The 20417-nt window shown below is 37.3% G+C and overlaps 1 protein-coding gene across 1 annotated transcript; it reads right to left on the bottom strand.

Moving 5' to 3' along the window:
• On the bottom strand, positions 1-20338 carry LOC136836696 (carboxypeptidase N subunit 2-like). The gene is made up of 13 exons (XM_067101186.1): positions 20005-20338; positions 14663-14936; positions 13748-13901; positions 12672-12743; positions 11771-11842; positions 11507-11578; positions 10375-10543; positions 9671-9808; positions 9242-9416; positions 6852-7017; positions 5115-5240; positions 4049-4278; positions 1-705 (listed from the first exon to the last, which is right to left on the bottom strand). Exons 2-12 carry the CDS (start codon positions 14934-14936, stop codon positions 4125-4127), a joined length of 1572 nt encoding a protein of 523 aa, XP_066957287.1. The 5' UTR covers positions 20005-20338; the 3' UTR covers positions 1-705; positions 4049-4124.
• Positions 20339-20417: the final 79 nt, after the last annotated feature.

The raw sequence follows: 20417 nt of genomic DNA, 5'->3' as shown, positions 1-20417 counted from the left end.
TTCTAGGTACGATTCCTTTATTGGATCAGATAGAATAAAGCCAGGTGTCCAGCTGAATTTGAGATATTATTACTAAACAAGGGAAGAAAGCTGAGACAACGAAATAATCCTTATATGAAAACAGGTAACAAGGTAACAAAAGAAAATTAATATTATATGTTTAGAATGGATTTTCTGTTCTCTTCAAAGAATAAGATTAAGAATAAGCGAAAGGGCTTATTCATAACAAAGAAGGTATCTTTCTTTGTATTTTTCTGAAGTTACCAACTCAACCAATTCTATAACTTACAATATTATCCATTTTACCTCGATTAAAGATATCAATGCAACTCCTCAACAGACCCCATTAAGATTTAGGGAACAAGGAGAACGGAAGCCGGAAAATAATTCCACCGTTTGGTCGCAGAGGGAGGACAGCCATCAAACCGAACAATCCGAAGGATATTGAATTCCTCAGGATAGATACGGAAAGCGATACTTAAATGAAAGTATTACACGCGTATGAAAACCTCCGCTGTATGACATATACACTAAAGGTCACATTTTGGGCTTTTTAGACAGCTTGTACTGTACATAGAAACATAGTCATGGTTTGTCAAATGTTTTGTCCTTTGCGAATTTGAGTAAACACAGAACTCGCTTTTATTTTGCTCCGCCAAGATAGTACGAACTGATCACCAAGTTTCCATGACGATACTGGTACAGCTAAGCTGTCGTGGAATTGTTTATTAACACGCTGAGTCCCTCAGTTAGTCAGTTAGTGAGGTTGAGTCCCTGAAGGATGAACAGTAACAATGGCATCTAATAAGAGGCCTAATAGTAGCGAATCAGAATCAGACACAGACAGTGAAAACGAAAAGCTAATTTCGGTGAAAAAGAAATTATATAGTCAAGGATTTCGGTCTGAGTGGTTAGCTGATAAGGAATTTAAAGACTGGTTAGTAAGAAACAAGAATGACAAAGCTTATTGCAAATGGTGCCACAGCAGTCTTCAACCCAAACTGAGTGTGTTGAAAAACCATGCACTGTCCAAAAAACACAAAGATTTAGAAAATGTTTCACGAGGTTGTAACAAGGTAAGATAATTTGCATAACTTATCACAAATAACAGCTCTACTCATACTGAACTAAAATTTTACTGAGAGACTAACCTATCCAACTATAGGAAAAGTCAAAGATGTAAATTGCCATTTCTTTTTATCTCTGTCAATTAGTGTGTTGTTTTCATTTTTGCATTTCTCGGATTTTTTTTCCCAAGGTAACCAACTATTTATATTGATTTTTTTATAGAATGGTGGGGATAAGCTGCAATTTTGACTTTCATAAATGTGAATAAAATTGATGTTATTGTTTTCAAACAGTACGGAACTGTCACTATAACAAAGTAGTTCACATTATATTGCAACTTAACTCTTACCATTTTCCAAGTGATTGAAAGCGTTTACTTATTTATTTTTTAGCTTTACACAATTAAAGTAGTAGGCCTATGCTAAAGATGTAAAATATCTTCACATCAGAGGAAATCGTCTTTGGAGTTCTGGAGTAATTATATAATGCCTCTTAAATAATACACTTCACTCCTCGCAGTTATTTCATTACATATATTTCCTTCCTTTTTTTTATCTTGATTTTCTTCATGCGTACGATATATATATATATATATATATATATATATATATATATATATATATATATATATATATATATATATATATATATATATATATATATATATATATATATATATATATATATATATATATGTGTGTGTGTGTGTGTGTGTGTGTGTGTGTGTGTGTATGTATGTGTGTGTGTGTGTGTTGTATACATTTTTTATCAAACATCTTAACTTAGAATTTTCCCTCCTTCCAGATATCAGTAATGTTTAAGGAACCCAGTAAAGTAACAGATGCCACCTCTCGTGCTGAAATCAAAATTACTGCATTTGCCGTAAAGCATCATTTGCCATATGCAGTGATGGATGATTTATCTGAATTATTGCCTACAGTATTCAATGACTCTGAAATTGCTAAGAGTTATGCGTGCAAACGAACAAAATCTGCTGCAATTGTGGAAAATGTCCTAGGTTTAAATTTTAAAGAAGAGCTGTTAGAAAAGATTCATGAATCTTGTTATTTCTCATTGATAATTGATGAATCGACTGACATAGGGTCAGAAACTGTGATGGCAATAGTAGTTAAGTATTTTGACTCAAATCAAGGTAAAGTGATAACACGACTTCTTGGATTACCGGTTTTAAAAGGTGAATCTGCTGAGAGCTTGTTTGAAGTGCTTTGTGAGGAATTGCAGTCATGTAAATTAGACTTGTCAAATTGTGTTGGATTTGCAGCAGACACAACAAATGTTATGTTTGGTGCAAATAACAGCATTGTTGTTACCAGGCTAAAGGAAAAGAACCCAAACATACTTACAGTTAAGTGTGTTTGTCATTCTATTTCCTGGCTGTTAGTCATTCCACAAAATTGTTGCCAAAAACTCTAGAACAAATATTACGTGAGTGTAACTCTTACTTTAGCCACTCTAGCAAAAGACTCCGAGAACTTAGAGAGTTTCAGGAATTTATGCAGGCTCAACATCAAAGAATTTTGAGGTTACATGATATTCGATGGCTCTCACTTAATGCCTGTGTATCTAGGTTGTTAGACCAATGGAAAGTTTTGCACATGTACTTTCAGTTAGCCCACACAGAAGACAGACTACTGTCTTCTGACTTCCTATACAATGAGTTGTCAAATCCATATACACATCTATATTTCCAGTTCATGGAGTATGTTCTGTCCCTGACTGATAAGATCAATATCATATTTCAAAGCTCTCACTCAACAGTTCACTGTGTAGTCAGAGACTGCCGTCATTTGTATGTACAGATTCTTGGCTGTTTCTTTAAACCCAGTACTCTCAAGCTACCAGTTAAAAGAGTGGTGCAGTTGGACCCTAAAAACCAGGATTACCATTTACCATCTTCTAGTATTTATGGAGGAGTTAAGTTTAGTAGGCTTCTTGAGAGTACTGCTAGTAAAAGGGACAGCCAGAACACAGCTCAAATGTTTGAGCGGCTTCTTTTGTTTGTAGTAGAACTGGCCGCTCAACTTCAAAAGCGCCTTCCTCTTAGTGACCCAACATTGACATCTATTTGTTCCCTCCTTGACCCAAATGAAGTTGCACAAGGCAATAAACTGTCTATAGTAGATATTTCTGCAAAGTTTCCTGGAATCATTGCAGCAGAAGAGGAGCAAGATCTGGATAATGAGTGGAGGTTGCTGGTAATGAGCGAGGAGGCAAATAATATTCTTTCTCAAAATGCCACTATGGATACTGAAATGTTCTGGTCAAAAATCGACCAAAGTGGTAAATATCCAAATTTGTCTAATTGGCAAAAGCATTACTAACAATTCCTGTCAGTAATGCTGATTGCGAAAGAATATTTTCTTCTGTAAACTTGAAAAAAAAAATGAAAAGAGAAACCGCCTTAAAAACGCCACTCTAACAAATGAGTTGATTGCTGGAGAAGGCATACATTATAACGAGGGGTCATTAAATTTGAGCCCACTAAAGCAATGATAAATTCTGTGAATAGAAATATGTACCCACAATGGCATAGTCAGTAAGGTGTTAGTGTATAGGCCTACATATGTTTTCCTTTATAAGTAAAGTATGTTTTTTTTCATTTTCTTTATATCGTCAGTAAAGTGTGAATGTATACATATTATGTTTTCCTTCATAAGTAAAGTATTTTTTCTTTATATAAGTATCAAAATGTTAATTATGTTTGAACAGATTTTCACGCATTGTGCAGGTAGTTAATTGCATATGTGAAATATGAAAGAAAAATTATATTTTATTTCAATTTTCTAACAAGTTTTCATCAAATATATCCAATTACTAAATCAAAACAGTCACATTCGTATCGTTTCACCTAATATAAACACTGAAAAAGTCCATTATGTTATTTTAACTCAAATGTATTATGGAAATGTTTAATGCAATAATAATAATTAGTCAGCATAATTCTAGCATTATATCATACCATATTTAGCATAAATTCTTGCTTTTTAGCATATATTTTTCATCCGACTAGCATAATTTAGCAAGTCACTTCGTCATTACACCCTTCCTTGAATCTTGGTCATGGAGGCCCACTGCCCGTCACAGACGCTGTTGAAGGTCATGTCTATAACGGGCTTTCCTCCAAGATCGCCCGGGCCGCGGCATTTGGGCTGGCGGTCCCAAATTTTGTCCGGGTTACGGTGGAGCCATCTGTTGGTTGAGAGGAAACGCTTTAGTTGAAAGAAAAAATGAGATGTGTAATGCAGTTCAGTTTCCGAATAAAGAGTTATGTGGCTGATAGACTCTCTCCATATAATTGCTGACAATAAGAACATAATTTCAGAATTTTTATTCTTGAAATGAGAACTTATAGTGGACAGCAGTCGCTCAGCATTGCCACTGTAATTTTCTTTAATATTTCATTTGAAACGAAATTCCCTCACATATAAATGTTAATTGATAAATGTACTAATTTAGGCTTCTGTTGTTAGCAGTCATTACAGCGTTAGTCAGTTTTATTTCTTTCTCCATATTTTATCGAAGCACCAAACAGACCTTCGACAAAAGGGGATGTCCGTCTTACAATTCAATCTCAGAATGTGGAACTATCTGCATTGCTCTGCATTTGATGAATCATTCAACCTACCTCGTAGTTTTTGAAAAGAAGTATTTCGATCACAGAAAAATTTCATGTTACTTCAATTAGATAAGAGGACACTCTTCTACCCGAGCGGACCAACTTCTCAAACTTTACTCTGCTCTAATTAGCTCTTCAAAAACTCGTGAGACTCTAGAACAGTGGTTCTTAACCTGGGGTACCTGTGCCCACAAGGGGTAAGAAACCTTAAATCTGGGGGTCATGAGACATGATAACCAGTGCAATGGTACTGTATAATTACCGTATATTTATCATATGTTTGTACTGTATTTATACTGGATGGGGGTATGAGAAAATTTTCTGAGATACCAAGGGGTACGGTCACTGAAAAAGGCTAAGAACCACTGCTCTAGAATAATATTGGTAAAATAAAAATGATAATATTTACCGAGTGAGGTAGAGAATAAAGCAATCACAGTGCCACGGGTTCATCGACAGTTTAACTTGTTCGACGACTTTCAGTTCGTCCAGAATTCCCTCCGGAAGTTTCATGAATTTGTTGCTGTCGATCTGACTGCAACAGAGATTTACAGTCTTTGAAGACGTGGAAGTAAACGAACAGGATTACTATTGAAACTAGAAGGAAAGGCATTTGAGGACATGGAAGTAAACTAGTAGGTCTACTACTGAATCTAAAAGGAAATACCTTTGAGGACATGGGAGTAAACTAATAGGCCTACTACTGAAACTAAAAGGAGAGGCATTTGAGGACATGGAAGTAAACTAGTAGGCCTACTACTGAACTAGAAGGAAAGGCCTTTGAGGACATAGAAGTAAACTAATAGGTCTACTACTGAAACTAGAAGGAAAGGCCTTTGAGGATAAGGAAATGAACTAGTAGGCCTAGTACTGAATCTAGAAGGGAAGGCCTTTGAGGACATGAAAGTAAACTAATAGGCCTGCAACTGAAACTAGAAGGAAAGGCCTTTGAGGACACAAAAGTAAACTAACAGGCCTATTACTGAAACTAGAAGGAAATGGTCCTATGCATTTAGGATTTTGCAAGAGAAAGGAAGAAACCCCTCATTATCAGTTCTATGGAAAACAATGTTTCTGAAACATGATATACGGAAGTTATCCGTAGATTTTTTTTAAAGATCACAGAATTAGTCCAGGTCTCCTGCAAAACTTTCTAAGATTTGTAGAGGAAATTTAGTTCTGCGGAAATTTCTCTGAATGTTCCATGGGATTAATATAGTTCCAAGCAGCTATTTTAGAACTATACAGTAGAAAAACTAAGGCCTATAGATTTCTTTGGCTGACAATATAGAAGTAGCCCAATTCTATAGAGCAGGAAGACTGGTAAATGATTCGACATTGACTTTATCGTCCTCGACTGAAGCTGAAATATATAATTATGACATCACGCAAATAACTGTTCTAGATAAACGATGACAACTGGACGAGTAAATACATAAGGTCAGTAAATAGAAAAATAACTGAAAATAGATGTAACCATCATTCATTCATTCATTCATTGTGTAAAATGCTTTCAAAATTTTATTATGTTAATGTTTTAAAAAGCAGGTTCCAGCTCTGACAAAAAATGATTTATGAATGAAATAAGTAAGAATCCTAAATTATAGGGTATATGGATTGTTAAAGCAAGATTGCTAACAAGATAACGATCTAACCCAACCTAACTTAGTTCTTCTACTTATTGTTGCTGTGTCAGTTACGGTTATCTTTTGCATTTGAAGACTGCCATATTGTAATATCATATCAAATTTTTATATCAATGATGAATTGCTAAATCTGCTTTGGTGATGCACTAGCAGACTAAAATGATTTATACCATGATTTATTGATAAAATTATTCAAATTACTTATCATCAGATTTTTTTTATCATCTTTTGTGCCTCTCAGCTGTATGTAATTTATATTAGTAACTGTGAATGCTTTTTAGTCATGAAAGTGAAAAAGAGGTAAATATCTGTGAAAAGATGTATTGTATCAGGGAATCATAATATGGTTTGGTCATGTGGAGAGAGCAGAAGACTAGAAGGTAATGGATGAATGCGTCATCAGTAGCCATTGTCTGTTTACACCCTAGAACTATTCCTATCAATGGAAAGGACTCTTTCTATTCTTAAAAAAAAGAAAAAAAAATCCCACTTCGACTCACAGCCGAAGGAGACTCGGCGTCCTCTTGAAGATCTCCCGCGGGAGTTGACGAAGGAGGTTGTTGTTGAGGAGAAGCCATGACAGGCTGTTCAGACCCGAGAAGGCCGCCAGCTCTACGTCCTCGATCTTGTTGGAGAACAGGTAGAGTTTCTCTAGCTTCGGCGTTCCTGTAATTGGGAAGACGCTGTTTGATGTGGTTACTGGGTTTTAAGAGTGTGGATTACCTGTGACTTGGTGAACAACTGCCCAGACAGGCACAGCGCGCGCGCGCGCGCACACACACACACACACACACACACACACACACAGCCGGCCCAAGGCATAAGCGAAATGAGCGGCTGCTTGGGGCTCCCACGCCATAAAGGGACCCCCAAGAGCTCTTGGAAAGTATTAAATTAATTGAAATTAGGAAAGCAAAAATAAATAAATAAAATACAAAAGGGCACTTTGCCTATGAGGCAGTTGACGAACCAATACAAAATGCAATGAAGAAACTGGACGTGAGCTTTTTTAATGTTTTGGTAGACTGTGGCATTCAGTCTTTAGATTACCGCTTTCAGTCTCTTGGGGAAGTTAAAGACAACTTTGGAGTGCTTCTCAACTTCAGTGATCTTGAAGCAGGGATACTGAGGGTTCAGTGTAGGAATCTTGGGGACATACCCATGGGGAAGAGTCAGATGCTGACGTCAGGCAGTACATTGACTACAGAGATAGAAAGTCTTCCAAAACTCCCACAAGCAAGGATGTCCACATTTGAGCTTCTTACTTACCTCTCTCAAAATGACATTTGTGAGTTCTACCCGAATCTTTGAGAAATCTCAGGACAGCCTGCACCCCCCTGTAATTTAGAGTTGCCTAAGCAGAAAGAAACTTTTCTAAGCTCAAATTGATTAAAACCTACTTGAGATCCACCATGGCAAAGGAAAGATCGAGTGGACTTGCCATTATTAGTGTCAACAACTAAACTGGCCGCGAGATCACATACAATGATGTCAATAATGACTTTGCCTCCAGAAAAGCCAGGAAACAAAGACTAAAAATAATTTAAATACTGAAGTACTTTGGTAACTTTGGTTAATAAAGCAGCGACTAGTCAGTGTCTTGTACTTTTTACAAAATAAGAATAGGTGAAAAGTAAGTCCCTGCAATAGGCCTACTACGCTAGTATATTTTAGGTTAGGGTTCATCTTCGCACCTACCACTTTCTTACATAGTTTTCAAGTATAATTGTTCATCTTAATTTTTGAACCCTCACTGTTATTATGTTGTGAATTTATCCGTTAATTTTGTGCTCATATTCAAGTATTTTTTTCAAGCAATTTATATATTCATTTATTTTTGCAACTGCTATTTTTAGTTTTCTGCAAAAGAAAACTATTGTGCCGTCTTTGTGTCCGTCCATACTTTTTTCTGTCTGCTCTCAGATCTTATAAACTACTGAGGCTAGAGGGATGCAAATTTGTATGTCGATCATCCACCCTCCAATCATCAAACATACCAAATTGCAGCCTCCTAGCCTCAGTAGTTTTTATTTCATTTATAAATTTAGCCATAATTGTGTTTCTGGCAACGATATAGGATAGGCCACCACCGCCGTGGTTAAGATTCATGGGCCGCGCTCATACAGCATTATAGTACGAGACCACCAAAGATAGATCTATTTTCGGTGTCCTTGATTATACGCTGTAGCTGCTGTACAGAAAACTCGATTGCGCCGAAGAAACTTCGGCGCTTTTTTTTACTTGTTTATATAAGAGGATACAAGTATGTTATTTAGTTTTATTTCCAGTTGGAAACTGCATTTTTGCACAACTGCCCCATTTTTTTTAAATACAAGAAATTAAACTGGTTGACTTGTTTTATTGCAAATGTAGAGTCTTGCCTGCTGATTTGTTCTGTTACAAATACCAGTCCAATACGCCACACAATATGTCATTCTGAAATTTAAGAAGTGCAAATAATACTGGACCATATTGTGAATTCGCTACCCCTATATGGTTAGTGATGCCTTTCTAGTACATGAAACGATCAAGTGTTCAGGCACAAGTAATAGTTAAGCACCGGTGGTGGTGGTGGTTATCAGCGGGGGCCCCCAAATCCAATCCTGCTTCGGGCCCCATAAAGGCTTGGGCCGGCTCTGCACACACACACACACACACACACACACACACACACACACACACACACACACACATATATATATATATATATATATATATATATATATATATATATATATTATATACTGTATATATCATTAGGCTATAAGAACGACAGTATACTATGACCATTCTTTTCAACGGGAGCATCAATTGCTAGCCCAATGTGGCAGACAGTGACCATAAGAACAGATAATACAGACAAACGGGAAAATGGACCTTAAATCCTTACCCACGAAAGTCTTGTTCGTAATGGTCGTGATGAGGTTCTGGCCCAGGAAGAGAGATCTCAGGCTCCTAAGGGCGATGAAGTCCTTGTAATCGATCCCCTGGATGCGATTGCTCGTCAGATCGAGGAAAGTCAGGCTGCCCAGGTAAGCAAACACGCCCATCGGAAGGCGCTCAATCTGTTGAGAGTAGTATACTAGTGAACGGTTTTTCTTTATTAGAGAGAGAGAGAGAGAGAGAGAGAGAGAGAGAGAGAGAGAGAGAGAGAGAAAGAGATTTGCTAGTCTTACCTTGCTACTTTGGACTGAAATAGAACTCATGCATTGAAGTCAATTAGACCAATGTCACTTCGTTAGTTTGTAGGCCGAGCGCTTGCGGTGACGTCACATATACAAACGTTACTTCGCCATTCTGGCCAAAGATATAGTCTCACCTTGTTGTTTTGGAGATAAAGTTCTTGCAGTGACTCCAGCTGGTCAAATATGCCGTAGGGGAGTCGAGCCAGTTCGTTCTCCTCCAGCTTCAAACGCTTCAGCATCTTCAGGTTTCCAAAGGCGTGTCTTGGCAACTCCTGCAGGTGTAGGAGGGAAACGTCATATTATTAAGTTCGGTGGGACGGGTAACCATAAGTTCTTACCTTGCGATTCACGGTAAACAATTGCTATCGTAAAAAGAGTGCATTGCTGTTAAGTCCTATCAACCTGGAGAGCTTTTCATATTTAAGTTATTTTCTAACTTCCTGTAACTTTCACCAGGGTCGTTTTTACTTAGATATCCATATAACTTCAACTACTTAAGTTCCAAGCCTCTCGCCATTGACATTCAACAGTTAACAGGAATTAGAAGCGGATACCATTTTTTTTAGCAAGCCTTCATTTGCATTTTCTTTATTCGGTGATCAATTTGCATGTTAACCTTTTAATTTATTTTACCATTTACGTCAAAAATACAGACATATGAATGCATGTATACACACACAGACACACATGTACACACACACACACACACACACACATATATATATATATATATATATATATATATATATATATATATATATATATATGAACAAGTATTATAAAAGGTCAGAGCTCGACTCACTAACAAGAGCCCAATTAAAAATAAGGAATTGCTTACTTTGATCTTATTAACCGACAGATCGAGGTCCTCGAGGCTCTCCAGGTCGTGGAAAACAGAAGCTGGAATCTCAGTAATGGCGTTGTTGGCCAGATTCAGAAAGTACAAGCTGTAGAGCTTTTTAAATAAAGGCTCCGGTAATTTCTCGAGAATGTTGAAGGAGATGTCGCTGGAATGACAAAAGATTTGACTGAATTGAATTGAACTGAAATGAATATAGGATTTAGGCCTAAGGCCAAGCACTGGGATCTATGAGGTCATTCAGCGCTGGAATGGAAATTGACAGTAAATGGTTTGAAAGGTGTAACAGGAGGAAAACCTCGCAGTTGCACTATGAATCAATTGTTAAGAGAGGGTGGAGAGTGAGATGGAAGAAGAGAATATGAAAGGAGGTACAGTAAAAGGAACGAAGGGGTTGCAGCTAGGCCGAAGGGTACGCTGCAAAGAACCTCAAGTAATGCCTACAACACCCATGAGGTGTACGGACGGCACTTCCTACCTACGGGGGAGAAGAGACTTGATAACCCTGGTGCTCTTTGGGGCAAGGGAATGATACTGTAGTCGCGTTTGAACTGCTGTTTCAAAGCGATACTGTGTTAGTAGCCTAAATGAAATTTTTTGAGAGTTACGTAATGGAAAATGACACTGTGGCCTTTTAAATTTATATCTTGAAGGACTGTAGTGTTAGTAATATATCTGAAATACAACACAGTGTATAAATGTATTGATAAAGTACAATAGATTAAGAAAGACATTTCTGAATCTATCTCTTAAAGGAATACTTAATAATTTTCAAATACAACAATTATTCCTTTTAGAGGCAAACCTAGAAATAACTTTTATTTTTCTTTTACTTCATACAAAATAGCCGTCTCTGAAACACAGTAAGTACTTGAGATTAAGCATCCACTGTACTAGAGTGATTTGGCTGTAGCTTTAAATCTACCAAGACCTTATTGTTTTTAAAAATTTAACCAAATACAGTAAGCTGCGTTAGCGAGAACATGCGGCATAGAATATGGTATACCTGCTTTGAAACTCATCGCTTAAATAATTGTTTTATTACTTCACTAATAGACAGAGCGATATACTTCACTGGGAGGCGGATTGAATCACCCCCTCCGGCACTTACATCGTGCGGAGTGCCCCTGCGTCTTGGAACAGATCTCCGGAAAGGTATAACAGCTGGTTCTTGTGCAGTTTTCTAAAAAGAAAAACAAAAGAAGAATGCGTTCTGAATCGACTTTAGTTATAAAGAGAAACGATACCATTATTCATAATTGCCCAAATACTTTCAGAGAGAGAGAGAGAGAGAGAGAGAGAGAGAGAGAGAGAGAGAGAGAGAGAGAGAGAGAGAGAGAGAATGTACATAAGACAAAAGGTCCAGGACACTTACAAATGCCTCATATTCTCCAGGTCATAGAATATACTGTTCGGCATCAGCTCTAAGTCGTTCTCACTCAGATCACTGGAAAGAAACCGAATGGAAAGTGTTTGGTATTTAGCATAAAATATCTAATAATATAACATGAAGTTTAAGAATCTGTCATTGTCATTAAATGACATATCTAAAAGACAATGATATGAATTATAAAATTTCCGGCTTAGATGTTATGTTCCCAAATAGCGTTACCTGACACTGCTTGGTTTTGATGTTAGTCTTGTGACTTGGGAACTGGAGCACCAAAGGTTGGTTTGGGCCACTTTTCTCACTTTAACACATCACCAATACCTTCTGGCCTACAATGGGCAAGAGTTAGAGATGGCATAAGACCTGCTTAATCTATACAAAACAGACGTCTCCAGATTCTGATGGTGAGCTCACCATCGTCAAGAGACTAAAGCCATTATGATTTTTGGAATTCAATTCCTAATTAAACACTGGCTCGTCTAGCCCATGCTGGATGTATATAACTACAATTAAAATCGTTCATGCCTCAGAAAGTAGATCTGCTGGTTCGTTCGTGGTTTGTGCGTACTTTTTCCTGTTTGGGTATGGCTTAGGCTGGAGGAGATTAGATTGCATGTCCCATTGACTTCTACAGTAGTGCTAGGTAAATCTGTGCTAATTACCACACATTAGTCAGCGTAACCACAACCTCCTAACTAACTGGTGTCTTTGATTTTGCCAAAAATCACGCAGGAAATGTGTTGTATTATTAAACATTTCACCAATAGATGTGCTACGACAGCATATGAGTTTCATAAATTCTCCTTCCCGTGTGAAACCCTCTGAATCCAGGTGAACTCGAGCAAGTCTAACCATCTACAAGATAACGAATCCATGATTCACTTACAGCTCTTCTAGCTCTGTCAGTCTAATGAACGAATCCTTGTGAAGGTACTTCAGTCGATTCATGCTCAGATCCCTGAAAAGAGAGGTAATTGATCATGAGTTATGCATAAAACAGCATAGTGGATGTTTTATTCATAGCTTTTTGAACATTCCGTTACTGGGATGAAATTTTCCGTTTTCCATAACTTGAATGAAATTTTCAAAGCGTTTTTCGATTTTCACTAACTAGAGTGAAATTTTGAATGTTTCATATTGCTGAAAAGAACAATTGGATCATGTCAAGATTAACGAACCCAACATCTCCATGTGCAGAACAGCGAACCCAATGATCCCCATGTAAAGAATGGCCAACCCTTTCCGGTCCGAACTCCAATTCCGCATGAGGGCTAGTACTAAACACGGCGAAACAGTGATTCATCTACACGGTTTCGCCGTGTTTAGTACTAGCCCCTGGGGTGTCAAATGTATTTCGCTTTGTTTAGTACTAGACCCTGGGGGATCAAATGTCTGGTACCGAAGTGTCCATGTCTAGAACACTGAACACGAGTATTCCCATGTAAAGAATAACGAACCCAATAATCTTCTTGTAAAGAATAGCGAACCCTGCTGCGAGTGGGGTCGCTAATCCTGACATGATCCGAACATTTCCTAATACTTTCATTCACTGAGATAAAAATTTTGAATTTCAGTTAGAGGAAAGATTTTGGATTGAAAGAACAAAAACTTGTCAATTCAATTTCAAAGGCCTTCTAGGAAGAAAATTTCCATTTTTTTTATAAGAATGAAATGTTCAGAGGCCTCTGACGACATACATAACATTTCCAGTGATTTTTATGTTTAGCAAGAAAACTTCAAAGGTTATGCAATTCTAGAGGGAAAATTCCTAATATGTTTTTAATCATTATCATTAAATATCCCATTTTTTATACCAATTTGATTAATTTTTCTAAGGTTTTCAGGTACTGAGAAGATGCTGAAAAAGTTTTTGAATTACAAATAGACAATTTCAGATGTCTACAATTAGATGAACACACACACACACACAATGGGACTTCCTGTATTTTACAAAGCACTCACAGTATCTTAGTATCCACCGGTATCTGCTGTTTCCTTGGGACGTGGTACTGAAGCCCCAGTCGCCAGCAGGAGACCGTCTGAGTTTCCATCATACAAGAGCAAGGACCCTCTGCGCACATAGACCAGCGCGCTGGGCTGCCGTTCACGGGCCATACTTGGAACAAACAAGCAGAAAATGAATGAAATTTCCTCTTCATTCAGAATAAGTGGAAACGCTTACGCTATGTGGGTCAACAAGCAAAGTGTCAATGCGATTTTTCAAACTCAGAAATAGGGAAACGATTTACATCCTGTTAGTTGTGAAGCAAATTAAGACTGAAGTTGTTTTTATACCCACAGGCGGTGAAACTGTGGACGTTCAGTCTGTCAGTAAGCAAAATATGAACGAGACTGTATTTTATGTCGCAGATAATGATACCTTTTACGCCTCGTCAGCCAGATACAAGCTCCATAAACAAATCAGTTCTTAGAAATATTGAAAAGCTGTGACAATGAATCTTTCAAATTAATTTTTACTCATTCAGGTAGATACTGAAATATACCCTAACAAATGTCATTCAAGAGTTATGTGAAGGAAAAACTATTGGAGATCTTTGTAGGAAAATACGCATTTGATCGTCTTGTGTATTACATAAATTTTCTTCTTTTAACATACAGATAAGTACATTGTTTATTGTTTATGAAAATATACTGTACAGTATTTTAAATTGCATTCCAATTTAATTGATCTGGATTAACTTCGTACACAAAACCTAATTTTTTTTAGTTATTGTCGAAGCCCTGATAATTTCCAATGAATTTAATTATTACTTTGACAAGACTTATAATAGAAATCCCTTTCTAGAGCAGGGCAAAATCTAGTAGGGCACAATCAGCAGAAATAACCCGTGCAATTCCACAAAAAACATGTCATACCAGGCTGAAAAAGACTGGACACGTCTCGTTCGAGATCCTGGACGCTCCTGACGAGCAACTCCAGCTTCTTCATGTTCGCGAAAACCTCCTCGAGAGCGTCCGGTTTGATTGTCCTCATCATCTTGGCCATGGTGTGCTCCGTGTAGCGCTTGGCCAGTTCTATAGCCTGGCATCCGTTCAGACCGCACAGCGAGGCGTCTTCTGCTGCAGAAGCTCTCAGAATTAGGTCTAGACCTAGGAGCAATATCAGCGTGAGGTCCGCGTAGACTCTCATCTGAAAACGAAGGTAGCGACGGTTAGCAGGTGGGATTTCTCTTAAATATTTTTGTAGGGTAAATCAGAAGTTTAGTTCTTCTAACTGTTATTTGTTATCACAGATTTTAGATATAGAATAGAACAAAATAGCGCTGGGACTTATAAGGTCATCCAGCGCTGAAAGAGAAATTGACAGTCAGAAGGTCTGAAAGGCGTAACAGGAGGAAAACCTCGCAGTTGCATGCATCATGAAGCAATTGTTAGGAGAGGGTGGAAAGTAAGATGAAGGAAAGATAATATGAATGGAGGTACAGTAAAAGGAATGAAAGAGGTTGCAGCTAGGGTCCGAAGGGACGCTGCAAAGACACGTAAGTAATGTTTACAGTGCACCACCTGAGGTAATTTTAGATATAGAAATACATTGCATGAACTTGTTTGTTCTCTTGCCAATGACGAATCTCGTTTCTTCTATAGAATTAATGCTGCTCTATGCTTTCACGTAAACCATATAGCAAACGAAAGCTAGAGAGGGGGGTATCATAAAAATTACCTAGCACAAGCATCAATGTGATTTTACTTAGACCTCGTCCCATCAAGAAGAGTGACGTGTGGATGCAACTGATATTTTAAACGAAGTTTTATGAGTTCACCTTCTTTTGAGATATATGAGACAATAAGAAATGGAAAAAAAAAAGCTAAGGACATGTTTTTTTCACACAGCCACTGAAAAGTAGTACATGATAGTGCCAGCTGAAAGATAGACCTACTTGGCTGACAACTATGGAACAGAAGGCTGTCATAAAAGAGTGGAGATTTGAGGGAAGTGAAAGCACAAGAAATATAAGAGGGGTGATGTTTCACAGAGGCCCTTTGTGTCTCGTTGTTGGAGGGGCTTATGGTGAATTAGTGCCATGCCCTAATATAACTCGTTTACGTTCCAAAAGGGAACTTATTATAAATTAATCAAATAAGTTGGTGTGCATATAATTCACGCGTAGAATAATGTTACTAAATGGACAGAGTTGAAAATACACTGAAAATTAAGAAAATGAGAGAAAAAAATCGCGAACTACTTAAATTTAAACATCAGTTTTCCTTTTCAACCGTTATTAGAAATTTGTATGTCAAGTATCATCTGATGACACATATCTTTGTTGACATAAATGACACATGACGGACCCTTTCGATTCTCTCTCTCTCTCTCTCTCTCTCTCTCTCTCTCTCTCTCCCCCGCGCAAGACACTCAAGTACTCAAATCTGATCAAAGCCGATTCTCTTCAAGGCCTCCTCGACTCTTTCGCGGTCCGCTAAACGTGACTGTGTCTCTTCGCCTTTCATTATTGCGTTCTTCCTCTCACCTTCATCCTCCTCTGCCCTCCTTCCTCTCCATCTTTGCTCCGGCAATCATGCACTGTCCCCTCTCGCACTTCCTCCAACAGACGCACAAAGGAGCCACGTTAACGAACCACTTCCTCACCATTTTCGGCTAATCAGCGGGACAAGAATTCCGTGCAACGTGAGAGAGATCGCGATTGATGAGGAACGGTTGCATCGTTAGAGGTCGTTTGTCTTCAACGAATGCAGCCTAGTCATGTTTGTATTGAGTATTAAAGCCCATAAAACCTTAATCCATGATAATGATAGTGATAATAGCATGGCATGATAATAGCAATAGTTACTGGAAATTAAGAAAATCTATATACCATAGGTACTGTGAATAATCTTATTCAGTACAGAGAAAAATAGCAGAAAAATCTTAAACATTCAAATGTCTTTGCATGACTGCTGAATATAAAAACTCTACAAATATCAATCGTTATTTTTATGTTAAATACCTACATTAAAGACCACTATAATGTCGTCGCCTCCTTCTAATCCGTATTGGCACCGATTTTGGAGGGGGCCGGGCTTTGCAAATATATGGCATTTATCATCAACCTTTTTGCGCTGATTCATTTCAGCGCACCGACAATGTAGCTTTCAAATGATAAGATTTTGTGTTAGATAGAATATAGGGTTTAGGCCAAGCACGGGAACCTATGAGGTCATTCAGCGCTGAACCGGAAATTGACAGTAAAAAGGTTTGAAAGGTGGAACGGGAAGAAAACCTCGCAGTTGCACTGTGAATCGATTGTCAGGAGAGAGTTGAAAGGAAGATGGAAGAAAGGGAATATGGATGGAGGCACAGTAAAAGGAATGAAAGGGGTTGCAGCTAGGGGCCGAAGGGTCGCTGCAAAGAAACTAAAGTAATGCCTACAGTGCACCTCGTGAGGTGCACTGACGGCACTACCCGTTTACGGGGAAGATATTGTGTTGGTCAGTCAAAAGGAGTAGATTTTAAAAATTGTGCATTTTGGTGGACTTGATAAAGAGGTCAAGATCTCTCATACAGCGGGTTGAATATTGACAGCCAGAAGATTTTACTTGTACTGTGATCACGGTCTAATAATAATAATAATACACACACACACACACACAATGACAAGTGACAAGTTTCGGAGAGCTACTGGCGCAATGCAGTAACCAAGAGAAGTCAGTCATTAGGAAAAATAGAGAAAACCCTATAGCCTATAAATTGAATGCAGCTGACGTAGCCATCACTTTCAATAATAATAATAATAATAATAATAATAATAATAATATTATTATTATGGTTATTATTATTATTATTATTATTATTATTATTATTATTATTACTGTTTTATATTTTTATTTGTAATTTATTTTTACAATTCAAATTACAAATACCATTTAATTACAGTTAAGAAAATTATGATACAAGTAAATTTTAAAAATACAATAACAATAATTAAACAGAAATAATAATAATAATAATAATAATAATAATAATAATAATAATGATAATAATAATAATAGCTACAATATAAGAATTTTTCAAAAGAAGGATACTTCAGTCTTATATGACAATCCAAGAGTCCATTTCATATTATTTATAACAGGACCAACCACTGCCATGCATTTAGGGTGAATGGGGTAGGGTGAAAAGGCCCCATTTGCTTGCGAGCTTGTAGCAGGCAGTGTGATCTGTGATGCTCTTTCCCCCGTAATATTTTTGCTATTTATAATATCTACAATAATCACTCAATAATCCTCTTAATCTGAATCAAGTTATTATCATTAATGCTATCTTGTACATAATGTTGTGCAATCTTTATTTCTACAGTGACTGTGAACAGACTTTTATTTCTAATTATTCGACTTTTCTTTATCTATCGGCTTTTTTTGCGTTCTTGTAATTTAAAAGCAACGATGTTCTCTTCTTTCAGCAGTTAAAACAACAAGAACAGTTTTTCTTTGGGCGCAGCAATAATTTTAAACTTTTTAGGTGTGCAATGTTCCAGGCATAATATTTCGTGTACATTCCAGTAAGGCACTGGTGATAAAAATTTCCTTTTTTTTTTTTAACGCGAATTACGCTGCAATTTACGCGACATTTACTGTGAGATTTGGATCAGGTATCCCATTAAAAGGGTACCTAACGATATTCTTAGAAATATGTCTACTCATGCTTCTCAGGCGACATAAAAACCAGCTCTGGAGTCTTCCGAAAATACTCATTTGATGACAAGAAAACACTCTATGACTAAGACACGGAAAGTGCCGTAGTCAATTTAATATCACACGAGCTACGTCTGGCATCTTCAGCATTTTACCGCCAAATTTTGTATCAGTTACCCCACGTGAGATTCAAATGTGCAATATCAGTTTGATATACTGTTAGGTTATCTTCAATAGAATGTTGATTAAATAACTTTCGCTTTTTCACATCAAAGTCACTAGGCGTCACAGAACAAAACTTGTAATTCATTCTGACTCTGCAAGTCTCCAATTCACTTCAATGAAATAGTTTCGATCCGTACTAGTTTCCGAACCGCTTGCTGAATTACTGGACGAATTATCCAGCTCTTGCTGTTGGTGTTGTAGTAATGGTGTTAGACTAGGCCTAATGTCAGCACAGGGTCTTGGTTTTTGAGGAGTTCATAATCCTTTAGTTAATGTATATACAAATACACTATGAAACTTATTACTGTCTACCTGAGAAAGGTTTAATAATTGTCTTTCTTGTAATATTTTAACGGAATTTCTTGCGTCTTCTTCCCTTGAACTGAAGTCATCGTAGCTAGATTGGCACGAGTAAGTTGTAACTATCATTTACCCAACATCACCCATGTTTATTGCAGTAATGTAAAGAATAGGTAAATTTGAATGATTTTTTCTTCTAAAAATGTGTCAAAATAATATTCAGACATCTCTAGAATTTGTTAAAGTCTGGGTAAGGCGCTGTCTGTTCATCTTAACAAAATAATAATCTTGGTTTTTTTTCAGTTTCAAATTTTTAAGTAATATAAATTTCATGTACTTAGTTTGGTTGGTGGTCACCAACTTCTCTACCTTTTATCTTAAAGACAAATTTCCAGACTACTTTTAACTTCATTTTTTCCAGTTCTTTAATAAACCAAAGCAAACCTACCCCAGATTCATTCTCTTAAACTTAAAGACATTAAAAAAGCGTTTTCTTTAGTCTTTTGTTATTAAATTTCGCACAAGATAACAAACACTTAATATTTTGGCGTAAAATTGAAGTCATGTACTCAAGCGCGAACAGCCTGACATTAATTGGCCAATAGGTACAAAGTTTGTCGGCAAAATGCTAAGATATACCACAAAGTTTATTTAGATTGCCTGGCCCTTCCTGTGATTACTTCATATTTTTACTGTAAGTTCTTATTTAAACAAGTCTCTCCTTTAAACTGCCCTCGTTATGTCTAAAATTCTGCTGTGGTAACTTTTCATACACAGTAATTTGTAACTCCATTTGTGTGGATGGATGCACTATGCAATGTCTGTTTCGAACTGGTGCAGGATGTCAGACCCCAGTAAAAGAAACAACTGAAGTAATAATAAATTAACTGGAACACTTCTTTAAAGGTAGAAAGTTATCTCCGATTACACTAGTTTGTCACAAAGCTACCGGTACACGCACCCCTTCATAAGCCTGCTTCTACCTAGGCCTAAGGGAATTTGGAAACTAACAATTTTCAAAGGAAATTGAAAAAAAATTGTACCTTTACAATCGGAAAATATCCAAAAACGCTTGTATCAGCCTATGGTACGCAGCTACGAGTCCATGGAAGTAGCGATGCTCCAGCATACACTTGAAGAGGCGATGGTTGAGTGATGATTAGTTCATGGAGCTTTAGTCCCAACTAGCTGCTCCGATGAAGCGTAACGCCGATTGGTCCACTGGAGACCAATCAAGGCTCTCTATCTGAATAGGCACTCAGAGGTGAAATCCTTCCTTTGACCTATTTTTGCGTGAAGCTGTGTTTATAACATTTCTTTGTGAACTGAGCGTTGAACCACTGCTCCCTGGGCTGATTGCACCTCTGTACATACCCACACACACACACACACACACACACACACACACACACATATATATATATATATATATATATATATATATATATATATATAT

This window comes from Macrobrachium rosenbergii, chromosome 56 (assembly GCF_040412425.1).
Source record: "Macrobrachium rosenbergii isolate ZJJX-2024 chromosome 56, ASM4041242v1, whole genome shotgun sequence".
NCBI lineage: Eukaryota > Metazoa > Arthropoda > Malacostraca > Decapoda > Palaemonidae > Macrobrachium > Macrobrachium rosenbergii.
This window is presented reverse-complemented; position numbering and strand designations above follow the sequence as displayed.

What these genes read in the sequence shown, in the direction of transcription:
- LOC136836696 (XM_067101186.1), bottom strand. Translation starts at nt 14,936, where the DNA reads ATGAGAGTCTACGCGGACCTCACGCTGATATTGCTCCTAGGTCTAGAC. An exon ending in ACGCCGAGTCTCCTTCGGCT is followed by an intron (nt 5,241 to 6,851) that starts GTGAGTCGAAGT and finishes TCTCTGTTGCAG; the next exon opens with TCAGATCGACAGCAACAAAT. An exon ending in TTTATTCTCTACCTCACTCG is followed by an intron (nt 4,279 to 5,114) that starts GTAAATATTATC and finishes CTCAACCAACAG; the next exon opens with ATGGCTCCACCGTAACCCGG.